At 32.0% G+C, this 23,059-nt stretch overlaps 1 protein-coding gene across 24 annotated transcripts in view; it reads right to left on the bottom strand.

Moving 5' to 3' along the window:
- The window catches only part of LOC148601680 (activated Cdc42 kinase-like), a 136,873-nt gene that overhangs the window by 26,038 nt on the left and 87,776 nt on the right, over positions 1-23,059 (bottom strand). For 21 of the 24 annotated variants that reach the window (XM_088555640.1, XM_088555644.1, XM_088555641.1 and 18 more), the window contains 4 exons: positions 19,419-19,661; positions 4,244-4,450; positions 2,464-2,616; positions 923-1,114 (listed from right to left, as the gene is read on the bottom strand). In XM_088555640.1, coding sequence (XP_088411766.1) covers positions 923-1,114; positions 2,464-2,616; positions 4,244-4,450; positions 19,419-19,640 — 774 coding nt within the window. In that variant the 5' untranslated portion in view covers positions 19,641-19,661. Of the gene's footprint in view, positions 1-922; positions 1,115-2,463; positions 2,617-4,243; positions 4,451-9,749; positions 10,458-13,410; positions 13,570-19,418; positions 19,662-22,905; positions 22,991-23,059 lie in introns of those variants that run through there. The other 3 variants (XM_088555648.1, XM_088555649.1, XM_088555650.1) reach the window with 3 other exon arrangements.

The raw sequence follows: 23,059 nt of genomic DNA, 5'->3' as shown, positions 1-23,059 counted from the left end.
TCATTTTGCTCCGAATGACCCCAGATTTGTCTCCGAATAACTTTTTGACGTCAATGAAACAATGTAACTTTTAATTGTGACTTTGTAAATCTTTAAGTTGAAGGAGAATTCAGTACAAAAACAACGGGGAAATATATTATTTTCACCAATGGCATCCACACGTGTAAATATGTCTATAGGTCTTTCAGGTTTAAGCTGTGCAAGAGTGTATGATTGAATTTTTTGTTACATCTTGTTGGTATTTTTCATGCTGCAGACTAAATTGTGCATGGAGATTTTTTAAGGATACAGGTTGAAAGAAAATTTGTGCATGGAGATTCTTTAAGGATACAGGTTGAAAGAAAATTTGGCAAAAATCTGTTTTGTGTCTGCTTTATTGGATGTCTCCAATAGTATCTTGTATTATATCCAAACATTTCAAGTGACACAATTATACATAATGGCTTTTTCTTCTGTATTAAACTTAAAACAGTAATTTTATTGCTCATTTTTTATAAGAGAAACCTCCAGTCCAATTTGAGTAGAAAATTTGGCTGATATGGAAACAACAATCTGGGTTATAATCAAACTAATTAAAATTAGATCCATCAATTATTCCATTCAGTCACTGCATGTAGGATATAACAACACCCCATTCTACTTTCTGTTCAGATGGCCTTTTCAGAATCCTCAGGGTTTTCCTTCAAAATCATGAAAGATGAAATCTGATCAGCTGATCAGAAAGGTCATCTGCATAGAAAGTATACAAGAATTATGAATTTAAAATAATTTTGCTAGGGGAAACAGCCTGTAGTCAGAGGTAAACTCAGGTTTACAAAATCAATGTCAAATCCACATATAATTCATCATACCCAATTTAAGAATATAGGATTCTTATTTTCCAATCCACAACAGCTCACCTCAGTCTTGATAACTCCCTTACCTTAGATTTACTGAACACTAGAATATTTCTCGCTGCTAAATCCCTGTGAATCAAACGTTTGCTTTCTAAATAACTCATTCCATCACAAATTTCTTGAACAAAATCACATAGTCTAGGTAAAGGAAAGTCTGATCTTAGTGAAGGCTCCTTAAGGCACTCCAGTAACGATCTCATATGAGCTAGTTCTGTTACCTAAAATATAGAATAAGATAAAAAAATCACTGAAAGTTCAAATATTCCACCGTCGTATGAATATAGCTGAAATATTGCTGCTCAGACGTTAAACCCCAACAAACAAACAAACAACAATCAAATATTCCAACATATTTTTTTGGATACTTGTTTTCCTATTTATTTTATCCACACAACTTGACTATTTACAAACATGTTCATCAAAACTAGAAACAACTGAGTGATCTTACTCACTTAATACCCCTATTCTCCCACTTGATAACATCCACCTTTTCACCTCAAAATTAATTGGGATCAAAATCTGTAAAAGGAGCTGCACAATGGGAATATATAATAAATATTCTGTCAAAGTTTCATTAAATTCAGTTCAGTGAAAGATAAGAGATGGGTACCCTCTGCATAATAGAAACAAAGGAAGGAAGGACTGAAGTAAGGAAGGACAGACAGCTCTATCACTATATGCCCCCCACTCAAAAAAAGTGACTCATTTCTATCAAGTTCTTTTTTTTTCTGTAATTTTATCTTGTTTGAAAAATTGTCTTAATCCTTATTTGATGATCAAAAAAGACTATTTACTGACTTATTTTGCCACTAACCTTACTTGGACTGTTTCACATAAAAATCGAATCAATTAACAATTAAATTAAGAACAGCAGGAACTCCACGTTAGTGCATTAAAAATTAAATAAAGAAAAACAATTTGATTCCGATCTTTGTTATTTGTTTTTCATATTTACTATTTGAGTTAACATAGCACGCTCATCTATCAAAACATCCAACATCAAACAGCTCTCACTAAAATGCCCTAAAAACAGATTTCTTAATAAAAATTCATTTAGATTGGTATCTGGCAAGTTGACATTTGATCATGTTTTCAAAGTCCCACACAATCACTTCAAGTATCTATAAACATTACAGTTAGAAGTGTAAATTATCATCAGGACGTGATTTTCATCAGAAAACCATTTAGAAATCCAATTGTTCTTTTCTTGATTATGTAACTATGAAAGTTGAAAGTTTTGTCTTAATCGTTAGGTTTTGATTTTTATGTGAATACATCAAATATGATAGCTCTTGCACTTATAAAATATTAAACAAGCTCATATATAGTTTCAAGAATGGAAATTCCTGGAAATTTCAAATTAATTGTTCAAATGAGGAAAACCAAAGGTCCCCAATAAATTGTCTATGAAAAGGTTCAGGATACACCAACAATAGTAAATAGTTCTGTTGATGTTTCAATAAACAGGCAAAATTATTTCACTTGATACACATGAATCTTGACTGACATAAATTTCATGGGAACTTTATTAGCTCTGCAATAAACAAGTACACCACACAATACCTACCAACATAAGAGATTCATCTTTGTCTAACACAACACCATACATTCGGACGATATTATCATGGTCTATGTTCTGCATGATATTAGCCTCCTTTAAAAATTCTGTCGTCCCTGTGTGCATTTTTTCTTTGGTAAGACATTTTATGGCAACTTGAACCTGCAATGCAATATGAGCAAATATAAATACATGTCTAGTTTCTTGTGACTGTACTCTTGTAAGGGCTGATGCTAATTTGTTAAAATATTGTGATTTAAGAAAACCACAAAATCTATGTACTTAAGTCTTTATTCAAACCCCGTACCTAAATTCATTTGTAACAACATAAGATAGAAAAATTTTGGTCAAATTTCATGTTACTGCTACAATTACTGTGATTTAAGTAGCACTCCAGCTAAGAATCATGCACAATTTGATACATGGTTGGAAAGCCTTCATACTTTTATTTTTGATATTTTGTTTAAAATGTTATAGTAAATTGAAAAATAACGTGTTGTTTTTCATATAACCCATGCTCTATGGAGATTAAAATTATTTAGAATGTACTGTATAATTCAAAATTAAGGGAGATAACTCTGTAAATGACAGTAAAATACAATAGAAACTGTTGGATTTTCAATGTGGATTATCTTTTAAGACCAGATAGATTGGAATTAATGATTATACATTTCATCATGTAGACCTATAAAGCAACTTAATAACAAAAAATAAAAATATGTAGCCTTTTTTGGGGTGTTCTCTTTTTAACTGTACAACAACCTCTATGATTTTTATAGTGTTCATGGAGATTCAAAAAGACATTTGAATTTTGATGTCTTTTAAATGTAAGATATTCTTAATGTTCTAAATGGTATGATAGGATGCAACACACGATAGCCTCCAGTTTTAGTGTATTATATTTGAGTTTGCAGAGGCAATATTTATTTAAGTAAATTTCTTGTCAAGTAATTCTTGAAGTTGTGAGTAGTGGTGTAACCACTATGTATAAAATAAGTCCTCAATTTAACAAAGCTGAAATAGAGTTATCTTTCTTTGCACATTAAGTCCTCTTTAGTACTTTTTTCACTAACAATCAATGATTCTAAATGGTTCTTGGCAAAAAAAGCCTAAATCAGTACATAAAATATTTAACAACACAATTATCATCACAGTATGCTATCATCAGTTTATATAATTCCAATAATTAATAGTTAATGACATTCATTAATAATTTAGAAATCCATAATTCAGATAATTCCTGTCTAATTTAGCTGCAATCTTCACATTTCTCTCTCTATAATTATCATGATATTCATGATGTGCTGAGCAACATGTACAGCTCATGTTTTATCAAACTAATTCATTATTCTCCTGTGTGCTAGTTTATCAGTTGTGGCAGTATCTTCTATTTATCATGATAAAATCATCAAACAAATTTCAGTTTTAAGTTGCATGTCAACTCCATGTCTGTTTTGTGTTATGAAGTAAAAGTTAACACTTTCTTTGATAAAATTTAGAAATAATTGGAACATGCATATCTCCTGTTTTCATTAAGTTTTATATATGCCTAATTCTATTTTCAGCTTTTTCTTGCAGCAGATTGATTTTCGTTTTCTTAATAACTAAAGGTCCAAACAAAATCATGTTTAGCATGTAGCTGATACATCAGTAAATGGCACACCCCTGAACAGAAATGGCAACTTTGGACATCATTTTCAAAGTATGACACGTCTGTTAACTTGCTTCAAAATTCTTGCATCAGATACAGTTTTTATTAATATTTATAATTAAATTTCAAATAACAAACTTTTTCTCCTGTCTCTGTTGTCCATAATCCTTGTTGAACCACACCAAACTCCCCTTCACCAAGAGTTTTGTTGATCTGAATGGAATCTGCAGGGATAATCTGTTTACTTGGAGGTCTGATGTATGAGGATGGTCGAGGAGACCTTTGTTCTGGTGGAGATGGGCTCAGGGGCCTTCCTATATCTCCTCCAGATCTTGTTAAAATTGCCTGAAATTGTAAATAAATCCATTATTGTAATAAGTGAACTATCGTTCATACAACATATATGTACTACACAACTAAGGGTCCAAACAAAATCATGTTTGGCATGTAGATGATACATCAGTAAATGGCACACCCCTGAACAGAAATGGCAACTTCGGACATCATTTCAAAGTATGACAAATCTCTTAACTTAACTCTTTGTCTTCAAATAACAAACTTTTTCTCCTGTCTCTGTTGTCCATAATTTTTTGGCATCCTATATATAGAACATTACAGTATTTGGCCTCTTAATGATTTTAGACATTTTTTTCTCAAATAAGAATATTGAAAAATCTGCCTAAGATTTCTTATTTAGGGTGGGTATTTAATCCTTTATAATTTCTGACCTAACTTTCTGTCTTTTTTTTGTATTCTCTTTCCTGTTAAGGGCTTCTGTTTTGTTCAGTAATCAAATGAACAAGGAAACTCATTCCAACATCATTTATCAATCTACTGGATCCAATATTTTTTTTTTTTAAGAATCTTACAACATGCAAAACACAGTGACCACTTGACCTATAACCCCATAGGAAGCTCAAGCTTATAAAATCTAAAATGGAACACAAATTATTCCCTGCAATTCTGATGCAAAAGATGATGATTCATCAAATATACACTATGAGGGCGTTTGTACTACATTATTACCAAAGAACTTGAAATTCTTGTGATTTCAAAACTAAAGATAAGGAATACTGTAGTCATTTTAATTTTGAAATCATGGCGGCAAGATTATAAATCCAAGCTGATCTCATTTAACCGATATTTTCTGCACAAGAATATATGATCCTTTGTTATAGGGAACTTGGACACTTTAGATATAATTCCGAATATGATTGCTCACTCTCGTAAGAGATACTTGTATACTGTCATACATGAAGCCAACCTGCCACCAGTGGATAATCCTTTGGGTCTGGAAGTTAGAACTCCTCTTTAAATTGAAAATTTTGTATATTTCATGCATTTTTAGATCAAATATTGACCAATAAAGGACTGGGGACCCTCTTCAAAATCACCAAACCCATGCCAGATATTTGTAATGCTGTGTACTTGGAAAAAGTAGGGGTACCTTTCAGTATGGTTTGTAAATTTCAATACTGGGAGTCAGTATGATTGTAGTCTGTCAGTCTGTAACAAGTACTGTGAAATCTACCTTAACCAAACCCCTTTTGGACTTCATAAATTGCTTGGGTTTAGATATCATATGGCAGGTGTAAATTTCTTTCATTTACAGTCAAAAGGGTATACAAAAAAATTAGGCATTTCTTATTTTGGCAGATGCTTAGAGATGCACAAAATAATTAAGCTCAGAGTAGATATTTCACAGACTTAAGCACACTCCTGAAATTATCCATGATATGGTAGATGTTTCAAAATTTAATTAAATATGTGTAAAGGAACATTAAAAAGTATCTGGTTCAGACAGGTTTTTGCATTATTCTGGGTTTGGTTTAGGCAGGTTTTTGCATTATTCAGGGTTTGGTTCAGACAGGTTTTTGCATTATTCAGGGTTTGGTTTAGGCAGGTTTCACTGTACAAGTATACCCCTCATCAAAATAGCATTAAAAAGATATACTGCCAATAAATGTTTAACCTGGATATTACCATAGTAAACTTTCTTCTTTGAACTATTAAGAACTGAATAAGTACATTAGTACATGTATAGATCACTCCTCTTTTTGTCAACATTATAGATCACTCCTCTTTTTGTCAACAAAGGTTTGAAATGCAGGAAAAACATGTGAAATAACATTAAAATATAATCATGAATGGAAAAGACAGGATTCTTGCAGATTTGTGGTTTGTTTAAACAGGTTCTACAAAAACAACAATTTGTTTACATAATGATTATGCCTAGAGTCCAGTTTAAGTCATTTACATGATCATGCAGTACAAATTTCGTACATAATAGTTATTTTTGTCGATTTTTTTGCCTGTACTCTGTGAACCTCTACTTAAATGGTTAGAACACAGCATTTAAACCTGTAATTTCTTCATTTTTGTCTATGGTCTAGACTACAGGTATATGTCCTTGCATAATGATTAGATGGAATGCAGGTACATGAATTGAATATGTCTTATTCCTCTACATAAAAGAGGGTTCAATCCTAGTCATAATACCTGTTCTATTATTTCAAACACACATACTATGAGACCAAATCAATCCTATGTTCTTTTAGGACCTTAGATTAAATGCTGATTTCATAGAAGTGTATTGTAAATACTGAACTCAAAATAGCAATGCAATGTCCTGATGACTTTCGTTGTAAAAATGTCTACCAGTTCAACCAAGAATGACCTATGATTTTTCACAAGGTGAAAATATGCATAAAACAACAGAGATAACCTTTATAAAATGACTATCCTAGATTTTGTTTATACCCAATTTGGCTTCTGACTTATTTTGATGAATTGACATGCCTTATATTCCAGCAAAATATTGTATCATGAATAAATGAAAAAAAAAAATACTATTTCCTTCACAACTTTTTAAATTACTCTCCATTACATTCCCCTGCATGCAAGTTTCCCCACATATAATGTTAACACCTGTGTATAATCAGACACAAGAAATTGTTCATTTCAAAAGTTATTAATTTTGATTGATGAACTTGACATCTTTATCTAATAAAACAACAGTTCATTTTATACATTAAATCTGACACATGCTTCATCATTAGGTTTCAGAAAAGAAAGCTGGCTTTTGGATTAAACAAGTCTTATTATTCCATAGCTAATAATGAAGACAAAAGTTGCCATTCAATTTCAATCTTGCCTTTTATTTAATTTTAAGGCCAACAGGAATTCTCTAGAAGTTGCCAAGTTCTTTGAAGTAGAACTGTTTATCAAAAACACCATATTTTTTGGGGAGAATATCAGTTTAATTAGAAAATTGAATCATATGATATTTGATGGGCTGTTCCCTTATAGATCCCACCATTTCTGTAAAGAATGCCTGTACTATTTAAAGTCAGGACTGTTGCAGTAGTCTCCAACCTTCCGGTTTTTACCCTGGTATTGCCATTTATTTTGCAGGTTTTCCTTTTGACATTGCCTTCTGAATATTGCCTGGATTTTATCAGTTTGGTTTTGTTTTTTTTTTTATTACCCTTCACCAGTTGATGAAAGTGTTGAAACCCTTCGTTAAATCCTAAATTATGAATGTAGACTAGTACCACATCCTAACTTTTCTTATTCTTAAGGCTACAAACCACTAATGTCACTTCCCATAGGCTCCAATGCTAATTTCATGAAGTCCAATGTATTATGGAGCTTCTATCTAAAGTTTAACCTGAAGAAGACTATACATCACCTAAAAGCTGCATGTGTACACTAATAGCCCCGAAAATATTATGTGGGGTTTACTACCTTGTAGTAAGTTACAGTGACCATTTTATGTAGAAATGAAGAAAATATAATTCCCTGCCCAACACAAGCTCACTTGTGCAGATTTGATATTCAATTTTTTCACAGTAACATAACAAAATGTACTAAAACTTGTGTAGGACTATTTTTGCATATTTCTAAAAGCTCATTGGTTAAATTAGTGGTATGCAACTTAAAGTCTTTGAAAAAAAACAGTAACTGTCTTAAATGTAGGGGTAAAATATTTACTAAGTATGTTCATTGGACTATTAAGTTAATTTTGTTCAGATAATTTGAAGAAAATCAAATTTGTTTGAAAAAAAATACATGTGAGAATGTACACATAGTGCTTGCCTGTAACCTCCAGATATATATATGGTTTACCTTCAGTAGCAATATTTGTAAATTTGTGGTTTGGCCAAACCCAAAATCGATCCCATAAGAAGACACAATTAAAGCCTCTGAGGTCAGACTATAAACAGTAACCACAAGCTCTAAATTTTCACAAGCCACAAAAATTCACACACAAGTATTTCTAGTGTAAACTTACTATAGCATATTAAAGCTGGCAAATTGCTGCTTAGATCTGATAAAAAATAAAGGCTTCCGGGTGTAAACTACAGTACAGATGGCTTAAATTTAATGAAAGAGGCCTATCTAAAGATATTTTTCCAGGGATATACTGTGGAACATTTTGAGGGACCATAACATATGTCTTAATGAATAAATAATTTTATCATAACCTTTCGCAACCTTGATGATCTAAGGAAAGAAACTGTTGTACTAAAAGAGCATGACACACCAGAAAGCACCCCTTTTAAGACACTTAGTCACAATACTCAAAATGTAAATTTAGAAGACAATGAAAAACAAAAACTAGCTTTCATCCTTCAAGAAAAACAACAAATAAACTTCATTTCATTAAAACATTTTTTGAAATATGAAGGAAAAGTGGACAGACAGACAAACAGACAGACAGACTGATGGACAGTTGTATAAAGAAAAAAATGCCCATCGAAACAGGGCTGTATATACAAATAACCCAGTGGGCCAGTGAAAAGAAAATAATCCAGTGAAAATGGCAAACTTCACATGAACTATAATGCATCAGTAATAAATTATCCGAATTACCTTATATACATTTAAACAAGTCATGCTAAACTAGACGAAACAATAGTAAATCTTCCATGGTTGTAATATTATCTTTACATGTCACGATAGTGTTAAAATAACCCCTTATAACTAACAAAGGAAGTTTTACATCCTGCAACCTTACATGAAATTACTGACTACATCTTATATATTGAATTTCTTCTGTAGAAAAAGGGGGGAGTAAGAAATATCAGTGTTGCCCTTAAAAATCCTAATTCACTTCCAAAGGGATAATTTTGAAATAGGAATGAGACTCTCGTGTATTGTACTACTGGACCAAAATGTTTTGTTTTTTTTTTGTAATTGATGCTCTTAGAGTGGAAATATACTTTCTAATGAAATAGAAAAAAAACCCTTTGAGCCCCCTAATCCAAGGAATAAATAAGGGTGGGGAATGAGGCTCTAGTCTATTGAACCAATTTACAAATGACTTTGGTATTTCATTACAGTAACCACTTGTTTTTTTTTTATAATTGAGTCTTTCACATTTAATATACTTAGAATCAAAACTTTACCGTTTTTGATGGATCCAGTGGGGGTAAGGTTTTCAGGGGGCAGACCCAAACTTTAGTAGGATAATTTTGTTAATATTGCACAAAATTTTGGTGAAAATGAGCAATTACGGTAATAGCCTGAAACCCATCTCCTTTTCTAAGACCTCTCAGGAATCTCCCCTTTTCAAAATTACTAGATACCCCCAGATTATGTTAATTGTAAGTGTACAGATTATAACATCAGGTCTACATACAGGGAAAGAATTCCTGAAAGACTGGAAATGCTTCTTCATTCTGTATCACCAAGGTAAGCATCAAATCTTTGTATGGCAGAAATCCTGTACCTATGGTCTAAAATGTGTATCCAACTCAACAGGCTTCAAACTTTAAGAATTACTTCACTGAGATTAATAACCACGTGTCTTCAGATGAAAAGGTTAAAAAAAGGCAACTTGAAATGATCAATAGTATAGTTCCTAAGATGTATCCAGCTTCAAATTTGGAATGGCAGGTATCAAGCTTATCACTTATGAAGGATACTGAGAATTATATTGAAGTGGCTTGTGGCTGGAACAACTGTGTACACTTGTATTGGAAAAAAATATGTGTTGGTAAATCTGGACACAAACACTGATCCAAATGAATGTTCACTCATTTAAAACATGAATATTAGTTCTAAATTGGTGTGTGGAAAAACTACAATAATTGTCAAAATAGAAAAAACAATTTCCAAGTATATACAACTTCCTGACAAAATGTCTTCAACAATTCTTTACTTTTACAGTAAAATGAATCCTGTTTCTGAAATTCAGAATCTCATTTACTCCATTAAAAAATATCCACTGAATTGTTCACAAATTGCATGTCCACAAAATTCACAAATTTCAACTAAGAATCACTAGAAGCATTCACTTATTAATGTTTATCCATAAAATCACGACAAACACAAATATACTTCAAGATAAATGGAAAAAACAGAAATTTTGTCCTTGTACACAAAGCAGCATCTGTTAAGAAAAAGGCTGTCTTATCTTTTAAAGACACCCCCTTGGAAGATATATAAGTAAAGATAACTGAATTTAATCTACACATGAATCATCAAAGTGCATTAATAGGGGTAAATAAGAAGGAAGGATTAGGACACACACATGAAAATATGTTTACACAAAAAAAATAACATAAGTGCTTATTAGGGTAGTAGGATTAGGCCAATTGTATGAAATAATTGTTTTCATAAGGACACATATATAAAAAAAATTCATAAGTGGGTATCAGGGTATATGGATTGAGGCAAATGTAAACATTTTTTGTTTTCATTGAATTTAGGACATTTAACCTATGATTTGAATCAAAACATGGCCGCATCAAAAAAATATTAAAAAACAGATCTATCAATGTGAAAGGAAGTTTTCCAAATTTTCAAGCACAATTGTTTTTACAAATATCATTAGTGGATCATAGGAAGGAAGTAATGGGTTAGGTCAACTCATTGAAGGCAATTATTAAAAAAAAATTGTTTCCCATACCCAATCATCCTTTTTTTTCCAATACTAAAAAAGTTCTTTTATTCATGGATACCATTTTTCATGGATTTGGGAAAAAAACAAAAAAACACCAGTTCGTAGATACTTTAATTTGTTACTACTCTATCATTCAACTGAATGGAAAATTTCCATTTCGTTGGGAATCAAATTTTGTTGTGGGGAAACACTAAACCCATGGCATTTTTATAACTCTTTGCCCGATTACACAGGGTGACACATAACAAAGTCGAAAAGATAAATACAAAATAAAAATCAGCTTGGCCTTAAATGCCAATTGTTCAATAACAGTCTTTTTTTCTTCAAAGGCAGCTTTATTAAACAAACGATATACATTTCAGTTGAGTAATGATCTACCAAGGGTGACACTTTCTGATGTTTATTTAGAACCATTTTCATAAAATATTTTCTAGCTGTTATAAATGGTGTTTAAATACCTTTAAAACACCCTAGTTTATGATTAGGTAATATAAATACTAGAAAATATGTTATTACCCCTGTGTGAAAATTGTCCCCTCTGTCTGGACTTTAAATCACTAACAGGACCAAATGAAGAAAAATCACCAATAAAACCTGTCATAGAAAAATAACACATAGCACCCATTTTAGAAAAATCACCAATATAACACAATATAGAGGAATTGCTTATAGAACCCAACCAATAGAACTTGACAAAGAAAAACAACCAATAGGATCCGAGGTTTACACTGATTTTGTATTTCAATCCAGTCTCTCTCTACCTCTTTCCTACCTCAACTTGTGAAAAACTGTGGAATCTGGTTCATATCTTCTTTACATTTTCAGCATTTTTAGTCTTTACTGGTAGTTAACTCCAGTAGTTACCTCAAGCACTTGCCATTTTATTTTGAAAAATTAAGTCACCCTTTATTGATGGTTTTAAGAACTAGGTAGTCCACATTGTTCAAATACTTGACAGATTTATACAGATTGTTATTACTTCAACACCCCTTCACACCAAAACATAATTGGAAAAATATAAATTTGATGCATGAGATCATGGTTATACACAAATTTTGACCATTTAAATATCCTACATGTAAAAAATGTATAGTTATTGCTTGAAATTTTGATATTCCAAAAAATGACTCCCAAAAACAAAATACTAGTCTTGCTGTGCTTAGAATATTTATAATCTCCCTTAAATGAAATCTTGGACTTGCCCATGGTTCGGGACAATTATTTATTCCTCATTATATTACGGATTGCAGAAAACTTGAAAGACCTTCCTTCTATGTCCTTAGTGCAGAAATTCACCAAACAAGACATGCACCAGATAAATATTACAACAACAATATTATGACCAGTATTTGAACTAAGTATTTTTTTACATTCCTGTCCCCATACAGTTCTCTGTTAGGCTTAGACTATTTGGCAGATATACAAGGCCCTAGGACAGCTCAGGTTAATCCCCAGTTCTCTCAAGGTTAATTAATCGCCAGGACAAAACATTGAGTGTCCTCAATATTGACCTCTGTAGGTCAAGTATGTTCATCTCACATTTTATTCAAGTCATTGAAATAGAGAAATATTTGACTAGGACACTGTCTAGAATTCTTTCTCTGTATCCAACAACTGGACAATATAGAAGTGTAAACTAAACATGGTTTGAATCCCCTTTATATCAGGTTCATCAGTATGTAAACAAGACATGATCCCTCCCCAAACTAATTCTCCCTAAAGAAGGCTTCATTAAGACTGGTTTTGTTGTATGCAAACATTACCTAACAGAGATTAAAATTAGGGGAAGTCCAATGCCCAGGACTCTAGATTTCTTACCTTGGACCTTTAACAATTTATAAACCTTGGTCCTAGACCTTCAATCCTTTACACTGACACTTAATTGTGGTCTTCTGGTTTTCCTCAAATGGACCATAAATTTGGACTTATGAAAATTACGAGACATTCCTCTCTTGAAAGAAAATTTTAACCTCTGCCTAAATAATAACAGGCCTCATAGATGAGACCTACTTTAAAGGGTCCTAATCCAAATGATACCCCTCTCACACCTTCTTTACTATTATACCATAAAAAGCAACAGGGACTTGAAATGGTGGTAGAACACTTTTATTCAAAACTTCTTCATCAACCATACATTCAATACTAACTACATAGGATCCATATAGATTAGACTGGACTTATCTAATGTCATGGTCCATCCTGCAACCAATTCAAGGACTGTCATAATTCATGCAGTGATAAAATCCATTCATGATGCACTAACAAGTTTGTTTTCTGTCCTTGTGACATTGAAAATCAGATTTCATACCTTATGTTAACATTTACCATGACAGCCAACAATTTTCAATCAATTAAGAAAAAACAGATGTAAAAAATTAAAAATAATATTCCTTACCGAAAAAAACTTCATTTTCTTGTCACTACCTTTGTTCATACTAATAAAATTCCTGAAGGATTGTCAAGCCTTGTTTGTGTTATTATAATGCGATGACTTCATACATCCCATAACAAATCTACTACATGTCGAGGTGTGACATCATATCCACAATAGATATTTCATTATCAAGAAGGCAATTAAAACCACAGAGTGAATTGGAGAGACTTATTGTTTGATAATCTATGGTGTCTGTAGTATTCTGTGGTTAAGAAAAAGTTGAGTGCTTGGTACATTGATTTTACAAAATACATGTGAAAATCGAACGAAAGGTGAAATTTTCTCATAATAGAATGAAGTGTATCTTGTATTGATTTGTATGAGTCATGTTCAACAAGTAACTTGGTTTTTTGTCTACAACATAACGATTGATATGGATTCCCTGCAAGAGATGTGCAGCAGATTGCATAACCTGCATATTTCAGTGTACATCTGGCTTACACAGTGAAATAATATACTTTAATACAAACCCCAAAATATTTAAATGAGGGTCATAATCATAAGTTTTATTTAAACTTTTACACATTATAATGACTTGAAAAATGTGTCACTACCCATAAAAGTATGTTTTATATTAAGGTAGACTCATTTTAAAAGGCTCATCAGTGTCCCCCTTTTTTAAAAGGAAATTCTTGAATCTGGCAATATATAAAGATGTATCTTTCTTCACTTGTGCAATTCTTAAGTTACAAAGGAGTATTTTTTTTTATTTCTTCAACTGATAGATGTATGTTATCTGTGAAAAGAATTTAATTTTCTTTGCATGAAATAAAAACATGTTTTGAGATGGTCCCTAACTTTGCATACGTAAACATTAAATCAAAAACTCATTTGAATTATTTCAATAGAATTGTGACTATATAATCATTAAAATCATAAATTCTTAGAACCTGACTGAATTATATGGAATTTGTCCATATAATGTTCATCAGTGATTGATAGTTCATGAATACAATTCATAACAAGTGAAATTATGTTACTAAAAGCAAAAGATGGAGTAAAACTTATTTCCTTGACTTTATCTTTTTACAGAGACTAAGTTTTCTTACCTTGTCATTAATAAAAGACATGCACCAAATATTTTATAACAATAAGGTGTTAAATGGTCAGAATGTAAAGATACTGAACCATACAGTACTGGAGCTCAGCGGCACCCTCCAAGTATCCAAGACTCTGTGCTCATAGAGCTACCCCACCTCCCATTCTAACATTTGTGAATTCACTCCAATAAAACATGATATAAGGACATAACAAAGAAAAATCCTAGATTTGTATCCAACTTTTCAGAAAAATTAGGGCATAGAAAAAAATTTTGTTTTTTATTTTTGCCTTCTGTAGGAGTATGTCAGATTCCCTACTGAGTGATGAGTAACTGTCACTTGTGTCGGAAAAGAAAAACGAGCATTGTTATTATGATCATCTATGTGTGCTTGGTGATTAACTTTACTAGCAAAAGGTATTGAAACAGCTCTATCATAATATATATTTTCTATGCTACATTTATACCAATTTTCATCAAATTGGGAACTATTTTAAAATGAAACAGCATCAAAAGTCACGATTTTCAAACCAGAAGTTACAGAACAATTCAGGAATATTTTTCAAAACAAATTTTGAAAATAAAAATAAAATAGAAGTGGGCAGTGATGGAAATCTTATGGGAATTTTATTATGGCCTTATAGCAGTACACATTAAAAAACATGTCACTGTCAAAGTTAATAGTTTCAAACTGAAAGTATCTACTTTATATACATCCAATGATATATTTACAATACCAGCTGTCAATACAATATCAATATACCAGGGAATATTATAATTAGGGTCATACTGCATCTATTATAAGAATCCTGTTTATCATATCAAAGAACTTTTATATCAACCAGACATTTGTTATTTTCAAAACAAAAGTTTTGCATAACCTTTGACCCTTGCCTTCCAGGGGGTAAAACTTAGGAATTTGTAGCCCAGATAGCATTTCTGTTGAATAGGTGCTATACACATGTATGTTCAACTTAATTTTCCCCAAAAGTTTGGTAGCCCATCTCAAAATCAAGTAGCCCTGGGTAACTGGGCTACTGGCAATTTTTATCCCTGTCTTCTGAAACTAGAACAAATGGTTCTATGGTATTTCCCATTTATACTGGTTTTAGTTAGGCATGCATGGCAGCAAAATAAGTTTCAGGCAAGCTTGCATTTTGAATTTCCTATTTTTATTTTCCAAAAACATTTTACATTGAGTTAATGAGGGAAAAATTTAGACTTTAATAGTGCTTGAGTCAAAATTGCCATAAAATGTTCAGGGTAGGCACAAAAATAAAAACTTGGATAGGTAAGGTAGCAAGAAACAGATATGTTTTTTTGGCTTAAGCATAACCAAATTTGAAGGAGAAACCTTTCCCATCAGTTACGTAAAATGACAATGAAAATGACCCTTGCCATGGAACTCTAACCAAAATACAAGAAAAAGACACTATCTAGCCTTCAACCAGATTGCACATATTTTTTTCCTCTGTTATTTACAATATCTTACTCAATTCAAAAATAATACTTCAACATAAAGTCACAAAAGAGTAAGATCCCTTTGAAACTTTTCTGTGAACAATAACATACTGTTGAGTATAAATGTAGACCTAGATGAACAGTTCCCACAAAATATTTTATGTTTTTATTGGTATGGTATGTGCCATGTTTGTGTTAAATTCTAATTATACTAATTTACAAAGGCATTTGCCATCCTGTTATGTAACAATGAACCTTTTCTCATACCACAGCAGGCATTTAGCTAATAGAAGTTCCCAAATAAAGATAAAGAAGAAAAAAACATAAGCCAAACATTGTTAGTGTTTTGTTACTCAAGGACGACACTTCCTAAATTGATTGAACAAGGAATATCATATCTTTTAAGGAGGTCGAGCTAGGTTAAGGGACAGAACTCTTTAAATCAGTGATATGTTTGTATCATATTCAATTTCACCAAAGCCTTTCAAGCTTTCCTTTGAAACAGAATGAAATCAGTCCAAGTTACTTTGATGCTTACATGAGATTGATGTAAAATAGTAAATACAAATGTTCCAATGGTTTGCAAGAGTTGTGTCCCTTACCCTAGGTCTACCTCCTTTAGGCAACAGAAACAGCTTTAACTATTTCTTTGTGTTATATATTATTTTATCAGATAGAAATAAGTCAGGCAAATCAAGGGAACTCGGTTTTGAACATTAATGAAAAAGAACAGAATCCAGAGATAATGACAAGACAAAGATTAAAGACAGATACAACAAAAAAACATGAAATACAGTAACCAAAATAACTAGCACATAGAAATACAAGCCAATGAGCAACCTCAATTCCACTAAAATCTTGGAGCAAGGACTAGGTGTATTGGTAGGGTATGTATTCTTTGTTTAAACATCAATAGCGCAAGGAATTAATTGAACATGGCCCAAATGATATTTTGGAAGCTTGTAACAACATCAGTAATTACATAAATATTACACCTGCAGTTAATTGTTTATATGTAGGCATAGTAACCTAATTGTTTCTCATACTATGCTAGGCACCCAGCCAATATTGTTACTACAAACAATGTAAAGATATTGTGAAGACTCACTGATACTTACTTCAAATACACACATAAATCAAAACTACTATATACCACTAACTATAAAAGAATATAAATGTTTTTAAGTAGCAGTATTTTTAAGAATCATGCAAATCCTGTGAAATGTGATACACCTAAAAAAAGGCTACTTATTTTTATTTTTGCTATAAAGTTGCTTTATAGGTCTAAATGATGAAATGTGTAAATATTCATTCCAATCTTTCTGCTCTTTGGAGATAATCAACATGGAAAATCCAATAGTTTGTATTGTATTTTAGTGTCATTTACAGAGTTATTTCCCTTAATTTTGAATTCTACAGTGCATTCTATATTATTTTCATCTCCTATGAACAAGGGTTATATGAAAAGCCACATGTTACTTTCTGTTTACTATGACATTTTAAACAAAATATCAAAAATAAAAATATATAGGCTTTCCACCCATGTATCACATTTTGCATGAGTCTTATGTGGAGTGCTAAACACACACAGAGGTCAATTTGGACTTGTAACAGTTGACCAAGAGGATTAACTACACACATTAAGACACTGTTTTCATGATACAATTCTTTACCATAACCTATATTTATTGTTCATGGTACACTTGTTCTTGTTAAATGTGTGTTTTACAAGTCCGAGAGACTACATTTAACACAGTGATTTATAAGGCCTGATATATCGTAAGTCTCAATTTTGTCAACCTATTTACTTGAAAGAAAAGCTCTTGATATTACATCTTAAGTACAAGTATGGGTGTTATATAAGGCTTCCTTCCTCTTCCTTGTGATAGGGATAAAAAAAATTTGTAGCATTCTTATTTGTGTGATTAAGTTTTTTTAATTACTTGCCTACACAGTCATTTTCAATACTAGTAGTTTCCATAGATACTTGCCAAAAAAAGTTATTTCTAAAAGTTTCCTAATTACTTGCCTAAATGGTCATCTCAATACTTTCCATAGATACTTGCCAAAAAAAGTCAATTTCTAAAAGTTTCCTAGTTACTTGCCTAAATGGTCATTTTCAATACTTTTCATAGATACTTGCCAAAAAATGTCAATTTCTAAAAGTTTCCTAGTTACTTGCCTAAATGGTTATTTTCAATACTTTCCATAGATACTTGCCAAAAAAAGTCAATTTCTAAAAGTTTCCTAGTTACTTGCCTAAACGGTCATTTTCAATACTTTCCATAGATACTTGCCAAAAAAAGTCAAGTTCTAAAAGTTTCCTAGTCACTTGCCTAAACAGTCATTTTCAAAAGTTTCCTTAATATTCTCACAGCAGTCTTTCATCACAAGGACGTGTACAGGCTGTACTTCTAAGCATGAAGACAATAAAATTTTTACCAGCTATTAATGGTTAAATTGCCTAACAACATATAATCCATATGATTTTTGCCCGTTGCTTATTTTAGCACATTTTAGAAGTGTGCCTGAAAACGCCTAATTAAATTCTGTGAAACATTTATTCTGAGATAAAGTACTTTAACACCATTAAGCATCCACCAAATTTTATCTTACACCTCTTTGCCTAAGAATTGCCCAACTTTACACCCGCCATATGGTATACCATAGATACACAAAAGAATCTGCTATACAAAAGATTTCTGAATCATAAAGTAAAACATTATATAATAGTAGTAAAGGTAAGACACTTCATTGAAAAATGACACAACCAAATGACATCCCTAGCTTATTATGTAAATATTGCTTTCTGGTTTATATCCCAAAACAGTCTAGAGTTATGTGATTGTAGCAATTAGATGGCTGTAACATATCATGTCGTTTTCTATAATGATCTTTTGCCAAATCATGTTAAGAAAGGAGTAAATTATGTAAATAAATTCCCAAAATATCTGCCAATTTGAAAACTGATATGAAAAGTTTTTATTTTTTCATGTTCAGGAACTCTTATGTCATTATACTAAAATTGAGAATAGTCAGGAATGTTTGTAGTAAATTTCTAATAGTGTCAAAGAGTCAAAAGAAATGGGAGGTATCATTTAAAAATTGAAAAAAATATGTTGCATAGTCCAAAGTATCACTAAAGAGCCAGAGAGCAGATGACAAAAAATACCTACATGGGCTGTAAAGAATATCAGCAGACGACAATATTGTGATGTCAGTTTCACATCAGTTTTAAAGCAAGATGAGGTATACACAACATTCAACTTGCCAATAAATTGATGAAAAGCCGTCTCCATATTTGCTCCAAATGAAGTAGCATTTTGACTTTTTCAAAGAGCATATATCTCAATATACACTCGTTAAGTGAATAAGTGAGCAAGTACTTCTCTCTGACACTGGTTCCTGTTTTACCTTTCACAACTTGCCCAAGGCTCTGGCAGGACTAATCTAACTATTCATGTCTTACCTTCTTTAACTTGCCCAAAGCTCCAGCAGGAAACTCTTTTCTGTACATTTTCTTCAGTCTTCTCATTTCAGGTTTGGTCATGCCGATGCCTATCAAGTCTTCTTCCTCCACGTACTTGAGTTGATGAATGGCATTAATTTTGAGTTGGTCCCTTATGGCATTGTAGTAGTGGTCCAACTCAGCCTCCTCCATGAACTCATGGAGGCTTTTTTCTGTTGTCATGGTGATAAAATATCACCTGACCTGAAAAAAAAAAGAAAAAGAATGTAAATTATAATGATATTGAACAAACCTGGAAGCAGCTAATACATTGTATTGTAGTCCTGGCATTGTTACTTGAGTCTAAAATGTAGCACTGTTTCAATTAATAAGAAAATTTAAGGGTACTAATTTTTCCAGCTTTCTTCAGAAAGGAACTGGTCAGAGAATAATGCAGTATATACTCATTTTTGTAAAATGCGTTATATAATATAATCTTTAAAGTTGGTTGAAGTATTGGTACTTATATATAAATTCAAATTATCATACCAATAGTCAATAAAGACATAGTATATCCATGACACATTGAAAAAGTTATTATAAACACAAACTATCATGAAATAGTATGGTTGTTACCAATTGTATATGCGCAATTTTGCTACTCATACATTTCATGATGTCTCTATGGTAACATTTCTATAAGGACAAAAAGACAGTACTAAAAAACAAAAAAAATTACAGCACTTACAATGATAGTGTTCAGGGAATAAAAATAGTAGTTAAAAAGAATACATGTAATCTGATAAACTTCTTTACATATGGGATAATTAAACAGGTGAATTATACAATAGAAAGTTTTAGTTTTGTAGTGATCATATGAATGTCAATTAATCAAGGACAAACCAACTTAATTTCATGAAGATCATCATTGTATGCACTATAATCAGGAGCAAACCAATCTATGATAGTCTCATTCAAAATTTATTATGAAACTGAAAGTGTATCAGGGACGTCTGAAACCTAAAATAACTACATACCAAAAGATCAATAAGGTTAACTCCCTATTGGTAATATAAACCTAGATCAGCCAGAATTGGGCAATTGTTCAAAATTCCCTACCTGTGGTGAAATAATTGGGGCTTTTTACAACACTTTAACTGACATGTTTTTTGCAAGCATCTTCAAGCTTCATCTATTTTGAGAAATGAATGTTAAACATCAGTTTTTGGATCGTTAAAGATATGCAAGATATTTGAAAGAAGCTCAGTTCAATGTTTTAGAGGGAACTAATACATCAAAAATAAATTGAAAGGCTTAAATGTGAACGCACACTTCTAAAAAACACATGTTCAATCTTTCTTCATTCTATTGAAGACTGACATAGCAAACTAAGAATAAACACAACATAGTAATCATGCACTCTGCTTCTTATTAAAGAAATGCAGCATGCCAGTGTCCTTGGATTCTCATTTCCTGTCAGTTTGCTCAAGTGAAGTTTGTGTTAGGGAAATGCTGTTATCATGTTTCACTGTTTCTCTTGTAAGTTGTTCAAGTTAATTTCCAAAAGAATTTTTTTAAGTTTCGAAAGCAGACATCATGTTGCAGGACTATGAAGGGGTAACTTTGTTATTTTATCTGTGAATAATGACGTTTTTTGGGCTAGCCATAGCCTTCGCTGTGGTTGAGGGTTTCCTCAATGTTCATTGAAGACCCATGGGTGGCCTTGAGCTAACATTTTTCAGCTCGGTTGGGTCGTCTCTTCGACATATTCACATCCATTCTCTTTATATGAATAGTCAGGAAGTAAAATAAGTTGAATTTACCATTTGGTAGATCATATGACCATGTAAAACTGAAATATTAAAAGTAGTACAAAAGGGACTTAAGAATCTATTAAGAACTGGCTATGATAAAAATTTTGTCTATAGAAAAAAAAACATAAATTTTCCATGTGCATATTGTTTATTGCGCGAAAAATTTATGTTATTTTTCAATAGACAAAATTTTTATCATAGCCAATTCTTATGAATTAATTTTAAAACATATTTTAATCTTTAAACATGAGAAAAGTAGCTCTGAATTTAACTGAATAGGGGCGTGTCAATATTTTTTTTATCCACTGAGAGATAACAAAATTATTTTAACCAATCATATTACAGTATTTAACTCAAATTAATTTATTGTTGTATGTTATATAGACTGACTAGGTCGATGCCAAAAGTGAAACCAAAATTTCAATTATCTTATCAAAGACCTTGAATTTGCTTCACATTATCCAATAATTATGAATTCTGATTTCAAAAGATGTGTCCAAGACTCTATAGAACTATGAACTACGTCAACATTTACATATTTCAAAGAAGCAACTTTTCTTTGATACCATTGGTACTGATCAACTTCCAAACATAAAACATGGTGAATCTACCAAATACTGAATGACAAGTGTAAAATTTGGCAAATTCTAATTTAAGCGGATGTTAAGGGATGCAGTGAGTAATGAAGCTAAGAATTATTATTTTGTAGAACTTATTTTGGTACTTTTTGATAAATTGCTAAAATACACCAAACCTAGGAAACTGCAGAAATAACCTGATATACACACACTGCAGGTTGACCAAAACTAATCCAACTATCTATCTGGACATAAACTGGGACAAAAAAAGACAATTGATTACCTTCAGAGCTATGAATGACACAGCTCTACACATTTCTGAATATCAGCAATGATAGACCAAAACATATCTAATCCAGGATTACAGGTTATGAGGCAAAAATGGATTATCGGATGGGCAAAGCCAAGCAAAGCAAGGAACAGATTTGGGGATAGAATTAATGGAAAATCAAGATTTCATGCCAAAAAAAAAGAAAATATTTTTTTTCTTAATTCTGATTTGGGGGGGGGGGCATGCCAAACCCTATGAATCCACCACTACTTATTAGATAATCATTGATCAACTTTAGAGCTACTTGTATAAATGGCACAGCTTAAAAACTTAAAAGGTCTGATAAGACGATTGAAGTTTTTCAGCTGTGCCATTTATACAAGTAGCTCTAAAGTTGATCAATGATTATCTAATAAGTAGTGGTGGATTCATAGGGGTTTGGCATCCCCCCCACCCCCCAATCAGAATAAAACAAAAAATATTTTCTTTTTTTTTTTGGCAGATTCATTAGGTTTCATAAGATGATTGAATCACTAGTGATTCTGCCAATGACTATTAAATTACCTGCACAAATCGACCAAGGACCATCTACATTCTTTGTACTTAACCAGATTACTATTGATCAACTTAAGATCTAGAATGGTACATCTCAAAACCTGCAATCATCTCATAAAACATAGTCACTTGTGATTATGCCAACCAAGACCAACCAAAACCCACCTACTTGTACAATATCTGGTACAGTTTTCTCAGATCTGAGCTATGAATGGCACAAACCAAACCCTTCAATCATCTTATGAAACTTAGTGAATCTGCCAAAGATTAGCAGATTACCTGCCACCCACCTGTTGTACTGTATCACTTTGATCCTAACAGGTGCTAATCTATCTACCTTATCTTTACCTCCATTACAGAAACAGGGTAAAGGGAATAACCTGTTGATAGGGAAATAACCACTTAGTTCAATATTACTCATGGGAACTGATACCAAAATATTGC

The sequence above is a fragment of the Perna viridis genome, chromosome 12 (assembly GCF_037379345.1).
Source record: "Perna viridis isolate PV_CMFRI_1.1 ecotype Kerala chromosome 12, ASM3737934v1, whole genome shotgun sequence".
NCBI lineage: Eukaryota > Metazoa > Mollusca > Bivalvia > Mytilida > Mytilidae > Perna > Perna viridis.
Note: the sequence above shows the minus strand (reverse complement) of the source record. Positions and strands in the feature narration are given on the sequence as shown.